The sequence below is a fragment of the Protopterus annectens genome, chromosome 1.part0, assembly GCF_019279795.1.
Source record: "Protopterus annectens isolate FY-2018-M chromosome 1.part0, PAN1.0, whole genome shotgun sequence".
In the NCBI taxonomy this organism is placed as follows: domain Eukaryota; kingdom Metazoa; phylum Chordata; order Ceratodontiformes; family Protopteridae; genus Protopterus; species Protopterus annectens.
The window spans coordinates 851,451,126-851,469,613 of record NC_056725.1 but is presented as its reverse complement, the minus strand read 5'-3'; the positions used below and the strand labels follow the sequence as shown (position 1 = coordinate 851,469,613).

The window sequence follows — 18,488 nt, the reverse complement described above, 5'->3', positions numbered from 1 at the left end:
TTAAACATTAAAAAACACATGCAGCAAGGAGGAGCTCTGATTATACACTTTCTCTAGGTACAGGTTCAGTTTAAACACAAATACTACCACAGAAATTCAGTAAAGTCACTAGCTACTTATAGAGCCTCTGAAAAAAAAAATAGAGCAGTCTGTGCAGAATCAGAATTTAGCAGCAGGTCATACCTACATCAACCCAAGAGTGAGGAGTTGTACAAAATCAGCTGCAGCTGACACAATTGGTGTGATTCGAAGTGTTTGGTTTAGCATCATGCCACAAATGCCTCTCTCATTCATCCTTCAGTGCACATACTATTTCTTTATTGACATACCATATCCCAACAGAAGGTCTGGCTGCCCAACAATACTTGTTTATTCAGACTTCTTTCTATTGGGATGATCACACTGATTAGGTGGCCAATCAGCGTGCACACTTTTGAATACTAATCACATGGATTGTACATCAACATGTAAAGGGACACTGGCAACACATTCAGTGAAAAATAAATGGGAGCTGGAAACTTTTAGAAATGAAGTTATACAAGTAGTTACCTACACAGCAGTGTTAGTGCTTTAATGTATTTAATACAACAGTACACCATTTGTTTGCTTATTTAAAAGGTATCTAGTGCACTTCTTCCTAGGGCTAAAATAATGCTTACTGAAAGCATGCAAGTTCTTTTTCACACCTGGGTAGGGAACAGACAGCAATAAGTAGGAACACAGGCTTTAATGTGGAACCTTAATTTTTACTGCAGGTGCAGTCATCGATTTCCGCCAACGTCTTCTACCTGGAGGGATAAGCTTAATTTGTCAAAATGCATATAATTTTTGTGCGGTTGTTGCAAGTTAAAAGGGGATGAAGGAATTCTGAAAATTTAATTAGCTTTTGGTATGTTTTCATTGAGGTAAAAAGTCTTAATAAAAAGTTATACAGGTCAAATGTAGATGAGTAGAAGCAACTACATAAGAAACAGCCTTCCACACAACCTGTGCACGTATGCTAATAACTGGAAATACACATTTAAAGTAACTGTCATGTATAATGGTTTGGAGCAATAACTTTCTATCATAATGGCTGCTCTGTCCATATCCTATAATGTACCTGACTTTGCAGGTATATACAAGAAGTGCACAGTACTGGACATTTAGCAGACTATCATAGACAAAGAAAAGGGTTGTAATAACAATTCTTACACGGGCATCAACAATGCCAGTAGCAGACAAAAAGTCAATAACAGTAGATTTGTGTTAATAAGGGGTGACAATGCAGGGAAGGAGGGCTGCAATGGCATGCATTTATACTCCAACTTAAACTACTACTATGGAGCTTAAGAGAAGTTTGGGAGAAATGAGACATTTTCAGCAGGAAAGATTTATGGGTGGGGACAAAGCTGATTTAAAATACTGATGATACATCAAGGGGACCTAGAAGGGAAAACATATCAAAAGAGGGCATATTTCTGAAGAATGTGAGAATATTTGGGATGGCAGATGTGAATTCAGTAGTAGGAAATCAGACAGCATGTACATATTATTCTCCAAGATACAACAGCTAGGCAAGACTAGATCCAAACTATACTTCACAGGAGCATGTATATTTCACTAAAAGCTTTGACATGGGTCCAATAACTATTTCAGATCATGCAGAGAAAATGAAATAATGATGCTTGTCAATGAGGTTAAACGAGACAGTAGTGATTTCCTACTGATCTGTCAAAAAGAGAGGACTAGGATTTAAGAGTTATTAGAGAAGTGGAAATTTTCATCAGAAGGGATAGCGATTGAGTGGGATAAAATGAAAATGGAGTTTAAATACACAGCCGAAAGACAGAGAGAGAGAGAGAGAGATGGAAAAGGGAAGTAGGAATTATTTAGAGAGGTTGTCAAACAAAGTATTGCAGATAAGGGGAATTTCCGTGAACAAGAGGAGCAAATGCAGAGTGCTAAAGAGAAAATAAGGGATCATTTACATAACATGCATGAGTTTAGAAAGACTGCTCTGAAGCAGCTATTTTTGCACAAAAACGTTTAGTGCAACAGAAAGTAGAAAGGGTTGTCACAAAACTAAGGGAGCCAATAACAATAAAAATAACCAGAGATGCTGCAAATGTATTAGAGATATTTCAAACATTGCATGAAAATGTGTATAAAGCAGAGGAACATGAAAACCAAGAAAAGGCAGAAATGGAAATATTTATGGAAGACTTAACTATGTAGAGGTTGGAGAAAAGTGAGGCCCAACAATTAATATCCAAGACAGGAGCAGATGAAATAAAAATGGTAATGTATAATGAAACAGAGAACTCTCCAGGAGCAGACAGTATTCCTGTGGAAGCTTGGATGTTGGGAGTGAAAAAGTGATAAAGATGCAGAAGGTTTTTCTTAGCAATATTTTATAAAGGTGGGAGTGATGTACCAACAATTTGAAAGAAACCTGTGGTAGCTGCATTACCCAAAGAAAACAAAAACCCTTTAGACCCACCTTCATCTAGACCCATTTCAATTTTTCAACCATGACTATACTGTGTTTACATCTACTCTAAGAGAATTGCAAAAGCATTGTTAAAACTGATAGACCTGGATTAATGTGGTTCTGTGGTGGAGATGCAAATATCTGACTACATTAACAGAACAATGATGACTCAGAGGGAAGTATAGTGCAAGAAAATGCTGCTACTGTTGGCAGGTCTTGATGCGGACAATGCATTCAACTGGGATTTTTAGAGTAAAGGAGTGGATGAAATTGAGTCTCTCAATAGAATAATAGGGTTAATTAGGAGGATGTGTGAAGAGTTGAGACAAGAATTAGGTGGAAGCATTCCCTTCAACAAACAGGGTTTGAACAGTGGTACTAGGCAGGGTGTCCTTTTTCCCCTTTGCTATTTGTTTTACATTTAGAACCACTGACAAAATAAGGGACTCACAAAGTCAAGGCCATAACTGGTATGACAATCATGAAATGCTTTCTTTATTTATGCATAGCATTATTTTGCACTTGATAAATCCAAAAAAGGAAATGTTTGTGTAGTAGAACAATATGATACAGTTTCAAGACTTTTTTGGAATATGAAATAAATGAAGACAAAACAAAGGCTACAGCAGTGAAATGTGCACTCACACATGAATTGGTTCAGCAATTCTCATATTTATGGGGACATCCATGCAGTGAAAATGTTACTAGTCCCTAGTTTTACATACAGGTCAGACATATTTATCAACCAGAGGAGCTGCTGTGGATGGTAATTAATAAAGAGTTGAAGGAATTTATTTGAGAAGGGAAGACTGCAAGGGTTAAATGGGATAAGTTAATGCTCCCCATAGAACAAGATGGTTTAGGATTACCTCTTTTGAAGGGTTACTACTGAGTTATGCCTAACATAAGCTGAAGGTTATATACCCAAGTGGAAAGGGAGGATTATTAAATGAGTGTGGTGCTGAGAAACACAGACAGAGTAGGATTTTGGATGTAGGTCCTTAAAGACAATAACAATAACCTAACAGATCATTATAGTCATAAAGCAGCAAGAAGTATTCCAAGAACTAAGCCACTACGATAATGGAGGAAAGAGATTTTACCAATAGGGATGGGTGCAAGTACAAGTATGGAATATAGACAGAAGGGGCTGATATTTACTGACGAGTTACCAAAGGAGTCAAAGTAATGGGAACAAAGAACAAGAGAGGGAAAAGTAAGTGTAGGTTGAAGCCAAAGTTTGGGCTGCAGGTTAGAGACTGCCTTCACTGCCAGGGATTGATAACATAATGCAGGCAAGTAAAAAGATATTGGGAATCCTAAGTGGGAAAACAACTCTGGTCGAGTTTTTAGTTGAGCTTAGAAAACCAGCTGCTGTTAAGAGATCTTTAGTATGACATATAAAATACTGCATAACTAAGTAATGAAAAGGGAGGTTACCAAAGACCGAAGAATAATGGAAAAGCAACAAGTAAAGGAACAATAGGAGGCTATCTGCATGGCTCCATAGTCCACAAAGTTTACGATATTTGCTTACAAGTATTTGCATGGGAATTTTTATAGCCCAAACAGACGGGTATATGACAAATACTTGAGGTCTGATGAGAAAGATAGGAAACTGGGAACATGTTTTTGGAAATTTAAGGCATGCACGTAGGTTTTTAAAGTTCACTAAAGGGTACTTTGCCAAAAATGTTGGGGCAGCAAATTATTGTAACTATTGAGATTACTTTGAGCTGGCAGGGGTGTAGCTAGGATTTTCAAATTTGTACTCACAGCTCTCAAACTGCTAACCCCCTCCCCAGCCAAGCTACGGCCATTCTCGTAATTCATGGTTCGCTCTTTTAGTGTCGATGAAGAGGCATTCGCTGTATTGCCTCTTCAGTAATATAATATAAATTCACTCAAACTCGGTTCCTTGAATTGAAAATTAACCTGAAATGTCAGTTCTTTGAAAAATGCAACATGGTAGTTGGGGTAGAGAATTTATGCTTTTGTTTTCTGTAACTAAGGTACAGGTTTTGAGCTTGAGTAAATTACTAACCACCTGCTACACCTAACTAGGATGTTTCATTCACACACACACCCCTACCTACGTCTTAGTGCAAGAAATATGGACAAATCCTAAAAAAACAGGGACATATATTAAATAATGCACTCATGAACTTAGAAAGTTGCTAGAATAACATGATTTGTGCTAGTATGAGAAAGTTGCTAGAATAACAGGATTTGTGCTAGTATGAATTTTTCTAAAGGACATGAAGTCTGAAACTCAAATGTCTGTCATTATTTAGCAACTTCAGCCTTCAAATGATTTTCTAGAAAATCACAAAATTTATGAGGAACAGACAAAAAATATGGGGCAAAAATCTGGACATTCTGCAAAATTTGGACAGTTGAGAGGTATGCTAACTACCTAACACACACACACACACACACACACACACACACACACACACACACACACACACACACCTCTCAACCTCTTAGAGCAACAAACTCATAAATAAAACTGAGGCAAAGGCCCAAAAATAAGGACATTTTTTTAAATATTGCTCTTATAAACTTAGAAAGACAATAGAATAGTAGTTGGTCTTGCATTAGTACGAATTTTCTGAAAGGTACGAAATCTGAACTCAAATGTCTGCCATTATTTTCTAACTTCAGTTTAACAATTTGCCACTAATTTGCCAGAAAACCGCAATTTTATGAAAAACGGACCAAAAATGTGATGCAAAAATATAAAATTGCCAGACAATACAGCTACCTGTCAAAGAAGAGACACCATTTTAATATGAGCACAGTAACTTAGAGCAGCTGACAAAATTAGAGAATCTACATGCATTTCTGAAATAAAAGTAATGTATAACTCTGATCATTACAGTTATTTATAAAAGTAAAGTAAACCCTCCACGTTTTCTTCCAAAATTGCTATTTTGCGGAGAGATTATTAGGGGGAGAGCAACATTTTGAGCCAAAATTGGGGACAGTTGAGAGGTTTGGATATTCCTAATTCTATAAAGCGATTTATTTGCACATACCTCTCAACCTCTTAATGCAGGAAATCTGGACAAGGCCAAATATATTGGGGGAACATACAAACAGTACTAAAAATTGACCTTGTATAAACTTAAGACAGTTGCTAGAATATCCGATCTTGCTTTAGCATGCATTTTCTGAAAATTATGACGTCTGAAACTTCGGTCATTATTTAGTGACCATTCCTAAATGATTTGCCAGAAAAAGTTTTATTTTGCATTTTACAGCACGAACACCAATAAATAGTCTCACAATGAAACTAGACTTAGCATTAAAACTTCTCTGCCCTTGAAACTCACATTCATTGAAACAGCATTGAAACCCACATTCAAAGAAAATACATTTTGCCAGTGGCAGATAAAGATTAACTTTGGGCTGTTTTCAAATCATAGGCCCTTGCACATGAAACATACACGTGCTCTTTGATACACCTTCCATCATAAAAGTCTACTCAAACTTCTACAGTCCACCAGTATCAGTAAATATGCACAATCTCTGAACTTGTAAAAGCCATCTACATAATTCCACATTAGAGAAATCTGTAACTAATGAAGAGGCTGCTGCTAGCAAACAACTTTATATTTTATGGTTTCACCTACAAATAATGTGCCTGTTGCCCTTGAGGAATAAATTGCCTATGTTGCATTAAAAACAATGATACGCTAGTAATATTGCAATAGGGAATGGATGGCAAACTGATAACAGGTTCATAGTTACTACTAGATATCTTCGCCAAAATAGACTACAGCATCCACCCCCATTTACAACACAGTACAGTATCAGCAATGCATCTACCTACTGTGGGAGAAGAACCCACAGCCTTCTGCATCAAAAGCAAAATACACTACCTGTTGTGCTATTAACAGTTGAAGCAGACTCTGCATAAGTAGCACTAAACTTAAGTTCCCCTGCAGCTCTCAGCTCCTTGTAAAATGTTGACACTCAGCTGTATCTGAACTTTGCAGCACAAGAAATCTGGAAAAAGCCAACATTTATTGGGGGGGGGGGGGTGACAAAAGCCCAAAAAACAGGGACACATTTTAAACATTGCTTGTATAATTTTGAAAAGTTGCTAGAATAAAATGCTGTGTTATCACCATGCATGTCTTGAACCCAGAACTTCTCACTTCACACCTTAGTACAAAAAACCTGGGCAAACATCAAAAACAATAATGGGATAAATACTTCAGTTCTCACCATAGCTCACAACCATTGACACTTTAGCACAAAAAACCTGGACAAACATCAAAATCTGAACAAAGTTCAGAAATGGTGGTGGTTAGGGACTTTAGGCTGTTCTTACCCTGACGCAAAGGTACAGGGTTTGAGCCTGAACACCTATAGCCAGCAGGTGCATTATGTGGGGGCATTTTCACACAGACACACACACACACACACACACACACACACACACACACACACACACACACACACACACACACACACACACACACTCCTACCTTTGTTTCCCTTCCGATAATCCATTTGCGATTGTTTCCCGCTCGCAAATCCATTGCTTGCCTTCCAAGTTTGTTTCCTGCTCGCAGCCAGCCGGACATGATGTGAGCGCACTTCCGACTGGCTGCCTCCTCCTTAAAGGAGCCAACACCCTTTAAATATGTACGTTTTTTTTTTTCAAAAAAGCTACCCCCCCTTCTAAAAAAGTTGTACTGAAATCAGTACAGCGCGTATGCCTCCCGACGTCCCTGTGAGCTGGTATATGGGATCTAAATTGGTCATATATATTAAGGCCTCATTATGTTTAATGCTACTGGCTGTCATAAAAGCAATTACTAGAAAATGGAAATAAAAATCTAAAACTATAATTGGAGTACTGAATACAGAAAAGGAGAAAAAAAGTGAAGTGAAGGGTCAAATTGCACATTAATAAATGGAATTTACAGTAACAAAGCATGAAGAATAATGCTTAAGAAGAAGAGGAGTGAGGTTAAATGGAAGCAAAAATTGAGTAATTTAAGTAATGTTGGAGTACATTGTAACGGTTAAAAAGAAAACAAATGTGATGCACAATGCGGGAAAATAATGAAAAATGTTAATGGGATTTGTTTTCTATTAAATGTAGGTGAACCCATGTTGTTATTTAAAAATGAGAACTTAATAAAGGTGTTTAAAAAAATATCAATCTACACCAAGATGATGTGTCCTAAGAAAACAATGCAAACAGAATAGCAGCCATTCAGGAAAAGTTTATTCCCACACTTTTCACACTTCCATTCCCATTTTTTCATCCAGAGCGTCAACCGCTAAACACAACACCGGGAACATTCACAAAGCACATCACAGAAGCCTAAATTCAGCAATACTAACTGCATAAAAATGAAAACTGCATCCTACTTGTCATGAAAGCATGGGAGGAACACCTAATACTGACAGAAATCATGCCAGAAAAAAGAAAAGCACTGACGTGAAATCTGAAGATTTTAACAAGCAACAGAAGAAAGATGACTCCAAATTTTTTGGACATCAAAAAAAAATTAAGTTTAGCAAACTACTCCCAAACAGACAGAGACATTTTACTACTGTGAGTCAGTTCAGCAGCAAACAAGAGCTGGATAAACGCAAGGCTTACAGACAATTAAGTGGGAAGGGAAGCGGCTAAAGCCTGGGATAATTTCAGGTGCCAATCTGACTATAGCCTGCAGCAATTAAACACACTGGTTGAAGTGGGAGGACAGGATCAAATGCGATTTGTTATAGTACAGAATATTCTTTTCTAACTCTGTGTGCACCATTTTTTCTAATCATTTAAAGTTCCATTATACACAGTCCTGTATATTACAAAGTTAATGATGTTAAATTTGTGAATTTTATTGGTTGTTGATGTTGCATTAGAAGAAATAAAATAAGTTAATTTTCACGTATATTAAATGGAAGTTCACTCTGCCAAGCAATGTTGTGTCTTTCGGCTTTTCCTGGTTAGGGGTCGCCACAGAGGAACTCCGGTCCATTAATGATTGGCAGTTGATTTTTATGAACAGAGTTGCCAGCCCTGACGCACAACCTTCAACGAAGGTACGCCCATTCATGTATATCTCCACACAGAAGATGCTCTAGCTGAGAATCGAACCGGACAGCATACTCTGCCAAGTAATACTTGTGGTAAATTACAAAGGCGGCTTTAGGTCTACATTATTCTTCCACTTCTTCCCATGATTATTTAAATAAACAACTTTACAAACTGGCCAATGTGACTTCTTTATTAACATGCACAGTCTAATACAAAAGCATTATCCTTGTCTTCATGCATCCTGAATGCATAAAGAATACAAAACTAAACATTGAGGGCACAGTTAGTGCAAATACCCTTCCTCTTAGATGGAGTACCATAATCAGAGTGTTTCAAAGACAAATATGGTATCTCTAACAGGCTCCAAGAATAACAAAACTCAAGAGATGCTACGAAGAGGAGGGATGTGAGCAGACAGCTATTTCCAATTATATTTTATGAGATGAAGGGCTTCTACAAAGAAGGAAGCGTAAGAAGCAAAGCAAAATGTGGACAAAGACTTACAGCAATGCTAGTCTCCTGCAAAGGGACCTCCACCCATTTCAGATTCAGAAGGAAATGCTAATTACTTACAGGCCAACTCTTGCACCGCACCACAAAAGGCTCTGAGCAGAAGCATGGGCTGCATTGCCTGACCTTCAAAAAGGGCAAGTTCATCTCAATGTTTGATACAGAGATGTACAATAGGGGAACAGTAAGAAGCTGAGACACCAATAAGCAACATTACTAAGAGACCCAAAATGCATGACCAGCAAGAAAGAATTAGTACCATGGGTTGGATGTTCTGGGGGGGGGGGCTGTAAATGGGCCAAAGGAACATCATCAAAAAATCAGACTAGTTCAAGATGATAACAAGCAAGTGCATAAGAGGGTAGACAATAATGTATGCACCATGTATTCCTCCCACTGCAGAAGGTACCTTGAAGTTACATCAGTCGTTACACTGCTATCTTCACAAATACAAACAATAAGAAAATGGATTTGCCATTAAGGGAATATAAAATTACATCACTATAAATAAAATGCTGCTCTAGTTTTATCAAGATCTTAAACTACCATATCTTACAAATTTAAGTAAAAAGACATTCAATGCTTCCAGCTAAAGTAAAATAAGTACAGAGTGGTGAGCTGTTTACGTTTAACAGTGCACACTTAGAATGATGTCTCCATTTACAATTAATGGAGTTTAACATCCTTGAAGCCTTCTTTGGCCAAAAGAGATAGAATCATTCTTAATTAAAAACTATAAAGGATGTTGGGACTATTTACAGACCAACAACTGGTAACTCCAAAAGAACAATTGAAGCAATCTCCTGCTACTGAGATCTTCTATAAAGCTAGCATGCTAACTCAAACTATTGGAACAGAGAACAATTCATCTTTTTCATGGCTCGCTGATCACCAGCTTTTGTAAAATGCAATACTGTGTGGTTGAAAGTCACATCACCGAATGCTACATGAATAAAGGCTGTGACAGACCACTCTGTCAAACACTGCAGGTCATTCTGCTGCAGTTAAGAACTACTACTATTAAACAGTTCTCACAACCAAGACAGACCTGCACATTACCAAAAATGAACTTAAAATGCTGCTGGATACAGAGTTTTGTCAGACTAATTTCCTAAGAGAGTTAACACCAGCACCAAAAAAAAAGCGAATGTAATGCAGGCATGGTAAACTCATACCTTCTCATCCCGGAAACTTAGAAATTGCTGGAAAACTTCACATTCTGACACTAAAGGGTGCCGACACATTCTTGTCATCCATCCCTGAAGCCTCTCCATTCGCATCTTAATAAATTCTTCTTCAAAACGGCCTGCAAATGAATTTAGATAGGATCAAAATAAATTTATACTCTCTATAACACAAAACAGTTAAGACCAAGAAATTTTCACTCTTTTTCAGTCTGGCAGTTGTCAGCCCTCTTCTGTTAGCCAATAAGCCATTCACTCCTACACCTCTTCTGACCACAGCACCCATATCACACAAATGGGAATCCCCCCTTTCCACACAGAACTTATCCTTTCAGTGTGTCTACTTACAAAGTGGGAATCAGGACAGTGGATGGTTACAAGACAAGGAAGCAAACAGCAAATTTTATTGGGAGGCTGATGCAAACATTTTAAGGGACACGTGTCCTTATTATTGTGTGTTGCATATACCTTTAAAAAATTTTTGATTATTGTATGCATTTATTTATTTCACATTTCATTGTAGTAATTTGTCATATGTTTTTTTACATGTGTATAAAACGGATGGTTGTGTAAGGTGTTACTGATGAAGTTTGTAGTTAAAGTGAACAAAAGCACTAATTGAGTCCGGCTCTTTCTTGGTTGCTTGCTGGTGAGTTTGTGGCTATTATCCCATCATGTTAGACATTTTGGTGTCTGCAGCTCCCCCACTTCCTGCACCATTCACTGCTGCCCAGCATATGGATACATACTTGCGCACACCCAGCAAGACTGCAGTGTAAGCACTGCTTTCTTTGTAGACTGAGGCATGGTCCATGAGGTCAGCTACCAGCTTCACCTGTCCTCTTGACAGGTTGATCTTAGGAAGCAGCATCTTGTTGTGACCAGCTCACCGCTGCTACAGGTCACTCATTTCCCTTCCCAGGAATGCAGCACTCACTTATGCTGCAATGTAGTGTCAAAACTAGAAAACAAATCCAAGCAAATTATTTGGGAATAGCACCCACACAGCCTTCTCATATTCCACAATACAATACATATTAGACAATGACACCCACACACCCTTCCTGTATTCCACAATACATTAAATATTAGAAAATGACACCCACATAGCCCTCTTATATTCCACACAATACAACACATATTAGAAAATGACAGTTCAATTACAGTACCTGAGCTTTGATTCAGTGGTACAGACAAAAACTCCTGACTGTTATCCAGACAACTAGAGTTGGATTAGTGACTCAGGCACTGAAACAGCTGGTCAAAGAGGATGGCAAATGAGTTGCTACAACTCGCCTATCCAGAGGGGAGGATGTGGTGGTCCCCAGCTTGCTCTATTGCCACTCCAGTACTAGGGTGGGAGTTCTGAGCACTAAAATCAAGTGATGGTACGAGGAAGAATGTCTGCTGTAACTAGCCAATCCTGTGATGGTAACCCTTGTCCTCACATGCAAGGGAGACAAATGCACAGGACAAAAGGTACAAGACAGTCTCTGTAGTGACATCATCATCAGTGGCAGGCTTGAAGCTAAACAGAAACTCACCCACAAGTCACATCCTAGATAAACTGAAGCTGCCAGGAGCATGCACCATGTAGTTCCCTGTCCAAGGACAAGTACAACAAATCACCACAGGTCCTGAAGGGTAAGGTGGACTTCCAAGGGATTAGGACAAAGGTGTACGACATCAACAGACAGATCTGAAAGACTGAGTGCAAGCAGGGATACAAAGAACCCCATAGGCTGCCTAGATGATGGTCTCATCCAGACGGCTTACCATACAGAAGAATGTCTAAGCAAAGTCTTTTGTGGGATGATGATCAGCAGGCAAGAGGAGGAAAAATAAAAAGAAAAAATGTACATGAATGAATAGTGGGTGAAACAGTGTAAGCTTTTGTTTTTGTGTGTGTGTGTGTGTGTGTGTGTGTGTGTGTGTGTGTGTGTGTGTGTGTGTGTAGGACATTTACTAATTCTAGTGTATAGCCCATCTCTGCAGTCATAACAAGGGGTGATTCATAAAACTTTGGCCCCAGTCAACATTACTGTGGGCAGTCATTAAGATAAGCTAATGAGGGGGATCAAGTATGGCGTGCATTCCCACTGGCTGGAGCTTGGCTATGTCATTTTGCAGGAGGCTGGCCTAGTTTGGTTAAGACAGTGATCTGTCTGAACTGCAATCCTGCTTTGGATATGCCATTATAACCCCAGGCTGCTTTGTCTGGCCAACCCATTACCAGTTCCTGTAGTGTGGGTGTTGCACTTCTATGTTTGTAATGTACTGTCTGCCACTGTATTCCAATATCTTCCCATCCTTATTCGACAATACTGCCCGCCATTTATCTCTTCATGAATAAGGAACTATGCTATAGGCGCCCACTTGTATACCAACTGCATATTTTGACTCATCTAGTTAAACACTTGATGGGTCCCTATGCCACAGAATTTAGAAGGGTTAAAAGGAATTATAAATTGCAGAGAGCATGACATTTAGATTTCAATGCATGTCAGACCTGGGCAATTAAATATATTACTTATGAATAATAGCAGACATGGACTTGAGGCCAAAGGAAAAACTCATTTGGTAACAAAACTAAACCATTATGGTCTTTGACTGCTGAACAAGAAAAAAAGATCTAGGAGAAATAAGAGGGTTTATGACTCAGACGATCTAAGGAAGATGAACAGCAGCTTTTCTGATAAACAATACCTCTAAAATCCTGCAAATGCTTCTGGCACTACCCTTGTCCAATCAAAGGCACATTTTTATCAAACCCTGAATATCTAAAAATACAATGTCAGCTTTGATAAAATAACAAATGTTCTAATGAACTGGTACATGTTTTCTGGTGCTTGTAGGAGCTGGTCAAGGAGGATGGAAGTGAGTGGCCACCATCATCTTGGCCATCCTGTGGGGAGGGAGTTGGTTCTGGCTTGCCTCATAGGTGGGATCTAGCAGGACCACCAGCTGTTATTCCCAGGGGGAGCCAGAGCCTATGGAGTCTGCAATATCTGAGTGCATGTGCAGTCACAAGCAAGGAGGGGAATCTCAATGTGCAGATGCATGCTTAATCTAGAGAAACAGCAGAAGTGACAGCGAGTAGGTATCCCACAGTATCAGCCATTTTGTCCAACTACCTAATAGGTATCCCACAGTATCATCCAGTTGGTCCCACTACCTATCACCAGACTATCACTGGGGAACAAAGGGCTGGTTGGGATTTCGGCACAGGAACAAATAAGCCACAAAACTCAAGCCTTGTCGGGGAATATCTGGCTCACCCCACCTTCCCGAACCACTGGGCAAGATCCTGCAGGGAACAAATATCTGGTAGTGTACTGCACCTGGTAAAAAACACCTACAAAAACTGGTAACATGCTGAGATGGGGTAATTATTTGCCTGCTATCATTTTGGCTAAATAAAAGACATGCTGACCTCTCAACAAATCCATTAAATTAGGAAATATAATGGAAAGCCCAGCACCGGTGGCATGAGGGATAAAGCCCTGGATACCTCCCAAGAAACCAGAGTTTAAGCAGTGGCCTTGACAGCTGACAAAGATGGTAGGGGAGGACAGGTGTACCCATCCTGGTGGGGAGGGTGAGAGAGTAGGTGATGAAACGCTACAAATTACACCAGTGCAAATCACAGTATGGGAGTGGGTTAACTTGTCTGGTGGTAACCTTCATATGGGATGTGTGGAAGCATGCACCTGCATGTAAACAGTGCTGCTGTTCTGTGGCAATACAGATCACACATTCTCCCCACCCCTGTTTGGTGATAACCTTCATAGGGGATGTGTGGAAGCATGCACCTGCATGTAAACAGTGCTGCTGTTCTGTGGCAATACAGATCACACATTCTCCCCACCCCCACCCGGGATGGAGTTAGGGCCAACAGAAATGTTCTCACAGCCAGTATGCCACTGAGGGCACAAATAACTGTTAGAGCTGCCTGAATGATTATCCCTTTGGGCAGCTCTCACCCCTGCTTTTTTGGGAGAACCCAAACTACGAGGGGAAAAAAAGGGCTCACATCCAATAGGGGAAGGCTAGGCGTCAGCAGACATTGGGGTAATAAAACCTAGAAAAAAGGAAAAGTACAGTTGGGTACACTTGCCATAAATGTGGATATTAGAGTGTATTCACTGTTGCAGTCATCACACTTGGGTTATCTGCCTGCAGGTAGCCCTCAGTCAGCCCGAATACCAGAGTCTTAGTATTTCTGCGTCGGATGCTGTCGCTTCTTCCACAATGTCAGGTCATCAGAGGTATAAAACAGGCAGCTGACGCCATTACATCAGTTTATCTTGCCCCAAATGTCAGGAGCCCCCAAATAGGGAGCTAGTATATGGTCAGGAACACCACCAGTAAAAGGTAAATACCCATGCCATTAGGAATAGCCATACAGAGGAGAGGTAGAAAGATAGAAAAAACATGGGGCTGGAGGGAGGGAGGGAAACCAGGACTATAACAGTGAATACACTTAAACATCTACATTTATGGTAAGTGTACACAACTGTACTATGTTCTTTGTGTTTCACTGTTGCAGTCATCACACTTGGGTTGATTCCCAAAGCTGAGCAAGGGTGGAGGCAGTCAAGAAGTGTTGCGGCTGGCTAGTAGACCTTGCAAGACTGCTGTAGCAAATCCAGCCCTGGATTTGGAAAAGATAGGCAAGTGGTAATGCTTGGTGAAGGTGTGTACAGAACTCCAGGTTGCAGCTTCCAGAATTTTCCTAGTAGGGACTCCCCTTAGAAATGCTGTAGAGGTAGAAGTAGCCCTAGTGGAATGTGTTCTGAGACCCTGAGGGGTTGGTTTTCCATGGTGCTTGTAGCAGAAATGGATGCAGTGTGCTATCCATTTGGAAATAGTTTGTTTTGAAATGGCCTTACCCACTGCCCCTGTAGCAAAGCTGACTAGCAGCTGGTCAGAATTCTGAAAGGCTTAGTCCTATCAAGGTAGAACCTGAGCTGTCTGTGCACGTCCAAAGAGTGCAGAATCCTTTCCCCTTTATTCTGAGGGTTAGGTAAGAAGGTTGGTAAATGGATGGATTGGTTTAGAGCCACACTGGACACCACCTTAGGCATAAAGGATGGGTTAGTCCTTAGGGAAACCCTGTCAGCATAGAAAATAATGAATGGTTCCACAGCCATTAATGCTTGTATCTCAGACACTCTCCTAGCTGAAGTTATGGCTAAAAGCAAAGCTGTTTTCCAAGAGAAGAATTTTAACTCTGCTGAAGCAGCAGGTTGAAAAGGTAGAAGCGTGAGCTTTTCCAATACAAAGTTAAGGTCCCAGGCAGGGGTGGGTACTCTCCTTGGGGGCCTTAAGTTGTTAGCCCCTCTCAGGAACCGTTTGATGAAAGGGTGAGAAAACAGAGGTGGCTCAGTATTATAATGAGCCGAGATGGCGGAGGCATGAATCTTAATGGAGGAGGAGGATAGGCCTCTGTGGAGTACTTCTGCTAGGTAGTCCAGGATTAAGGTAAGGAGGACACTGCTGTGTCCTTTCCTTTAGATCAGAGTCCAAGAACAATATCTTTTCCACTTTTTGGCATAGGATTTCCTAGTACTAGGCCTTCTGGCTTCAAGAATGACGTCCAGCACCTGTTTGCTGAGGGTTGCTGGTGGGGTATTCAAGGGATAAGCCAGGCTGCAAGGTTTAGGGTTTGCAATTGTGGATGCAAAATCTGTCCCTCCTGCTGAGACAGCAGGGTAGGGGTCTGGTGTAGGTGCCAGGATGGCACCGTTGTCAGGCTGCGCAGGAGTGGGTACCAGTGCTGGCATGGCCAGTCCGGGGCAATCAGAATTGCCTTGGCTTGTCTTCTTTTATCTTGAGTAGTACTCTTGAGAGAAGGGGCAGAGGGGGAAAAACATAGATTGAGAGATTTTTCCATTGAAAGTATAGGGCATCCACTTTCCGGGCCCTGCTGTGAGGGTTCCTGGTGCAGTACTTGTTTAACTGCTGATTCTCTGGGGAGGCAAAGAGATCCACCTCTGGTGTCCCCCACATCTGAATCAGAAGGTTGAATGGGTTGGGCTCCAATTTCCACTCATGTGGGTCTAGGAGACTTCTGCTTAAGTCGTCTGCCAGTGAATTTTGCTTGCCTGGCAGGAATTGAGCTTGTAGATGGACTTGGTTGCTCAAGGCTGTGTTCCACAGGGCCACGGCTAACCTGCAGAGTGGGTAAGAATGGGTTCCCCCCTGCTTGTTTATGTACCACATAACTGTGGTGTTGTCTGTTTTTATCAGCAGTTGTCCTGGAAGGATTAGGTAACTGAAAGCTGTCAGAGCATTCTGTACAGCTAGCATCTCTTTTTGATTGATGTGCAGGAGAATCTGCCTTGGGCTCCAGTGGCCCTGAATGCATTTGCCTGCCATGTGAGCCCCCCCCCCCCACCACCACCACCACCATGCATAGTCTGATGCATCTGTTGTCATGGTTTGGGTGGCATGGGGTTGAGCGAAATGCAGCCCCTTGTTGTGGTTGCATGCTTCTGCCCATCAAAGGAATTCTGCCCTTCGACAAGGTATGATAGGAATGACTGTTTCCAAGTCCTGAGAATGCTGGCACCAAAGACTTTTTAAGGAGGAGATTCTCCTTTCACCCACTGTTGTTTAACTGCGGAATTGGTATATTATACCTTAAAGTAAGTGTGTGGGGGGGGGGGGCTTGCCACTCTATGAAAATGCTCACAGTAGCAGTATTAACAGGGGAGTTTTCAAAGAACAGATATTTCAATGAAATTAAATTGCCAGAGTTCCTTGAAATACAGAAAAGTATGTGTGTATGTTTAAGAATCATAAGGAAAACAATTTAACTAAATCCCATTTTCAGACTACATAGACCATTTCTTTAGAAATTACTGGTCACTTGCCTCATTTCCAAATCACTTAAATGTGTAATCATGCTTCTCCCCGCAAACCTTCTGCTCCTGTAAGCCACATACAGCAATGGCAAGGGAGCACACTATTGTGAGAAGCAAACTAATAAGTACTGTGAATATTTTATTTATTTATTTTACATTTGTTAACCGGGTTAGTTTGGCTGAGCTTTTGGCTCATTTTCAGCAGAGACCCGGGGAGAAAAGCTCCTCGCGACTAGAAAACAATTTATTAAATTTCAGTAACATAGTAAAAATCAGCTATAGGATCTTACAAGCAAAGACCTGGAAAGAAAATAGTTCCTCAGGCATTTTAATTATACAGAATATTAACAATTGGCAGACAAGTATGTGAGTTGTTACAAACAAGGTTTTAAACAATTAGCAGAAAAAAATGTGACTATTTACAATATTATTTAAGCTGCTTAGAGCAAAATGAGTTAATAGTTCGGCAGATGCTTATTTAAAGTGGGTCGTATCTAGTTGTATAGGAATTTGGAAACAAGAAAGGAAAGTAAGAATGGCTAGTAGAAGATGTAGGGGAGGTAGAGTATAGGAGATGGACTAGACAGAGAGGTTGTTTTGAGACCAAGAATTAAGAGTGGTTGGAGATAGAGGAAGGGAAGAGGTAGAAGAGGCAGGGGAACAGTGTTAGAGATACATTAAGAGTGAGGTGGTGAAATAGGTAAAAGGATGGTGGTTTCAGGGTGGCTGGCTACAGTGGCAAGACCACTTTTAGGCATTTCCTTGTGGCTAATTTGAAACTTTTACCATGCTGGACAGAATTTATTTTCAAGGCGAGTTGGTTCCAGGATGTAGCTGGGTTATAGTTATAGAGAAGGCAGCCCGTTTTGGTTTGGGGTTTGCAGATGTGTAATAATTCTTGATTTGAGCTGCGTAGCGTCCTAGCAGGGGAATATTTGGATATGATAGTGGAGAGGCTGGGGCAGTAGGAGGGTAGAGTGGATGATCTGTAGTTGGTATAGTTGGAGCAGCTGGGGGAATTCTAGCCAGTCTAGTTGCTGTAGTGCTAAGCAGTGGTGTGAATTATAGGTTTGGTTAGCTGTAAATCTGGCGATCTTATTATAGGTAGTTTCAAGCTCGGAAATAAGTGTAGAATTTAGGTTGTCAATATGTGGCAGCTGTACAGGAGTATTGGGAGTAATAAAGCCTGGGAGAGAGTTATTCGGGTAGTGTTAGTTAAGTATTTCTTTCTACGGAAATGTTGTCCAAGTTTCTGATGAGTTCTTTTTACAGAGTTAGTAATATAATAACTATTATTTTTGTCACTACTGTAAATGTTTTTAGAAAATGTCCTCTCATGGAAAAAAAATCAGTAAACTAGACCCTACCAGATTCCACACCCTACC

At 40.4% G+C, this 18,488-nt stretch overlaps 1 protein-coding gene across 1 annotated transcript in view; it reads right to left on the bottom strand.

The window, feature by feature from the left end:
* SNX9 (sorting nexin 9) overlaps positions 1-18,488 on the bottom strand; it is a 1,114,799-nt gene that overhangs the window by 272,487 nt on the left and 823,824 nt on the right. The window contains exon 10 of the mRNA XM_044063919.1: positions 10,226-10,356. Coding sequence (XP_043919854.1) covers positions 10,226-10,356 — 131 coding nt within the window. The remainder of the gene's footprint in view (positions 1-10,225; positions 10,357-18,488) is intronic.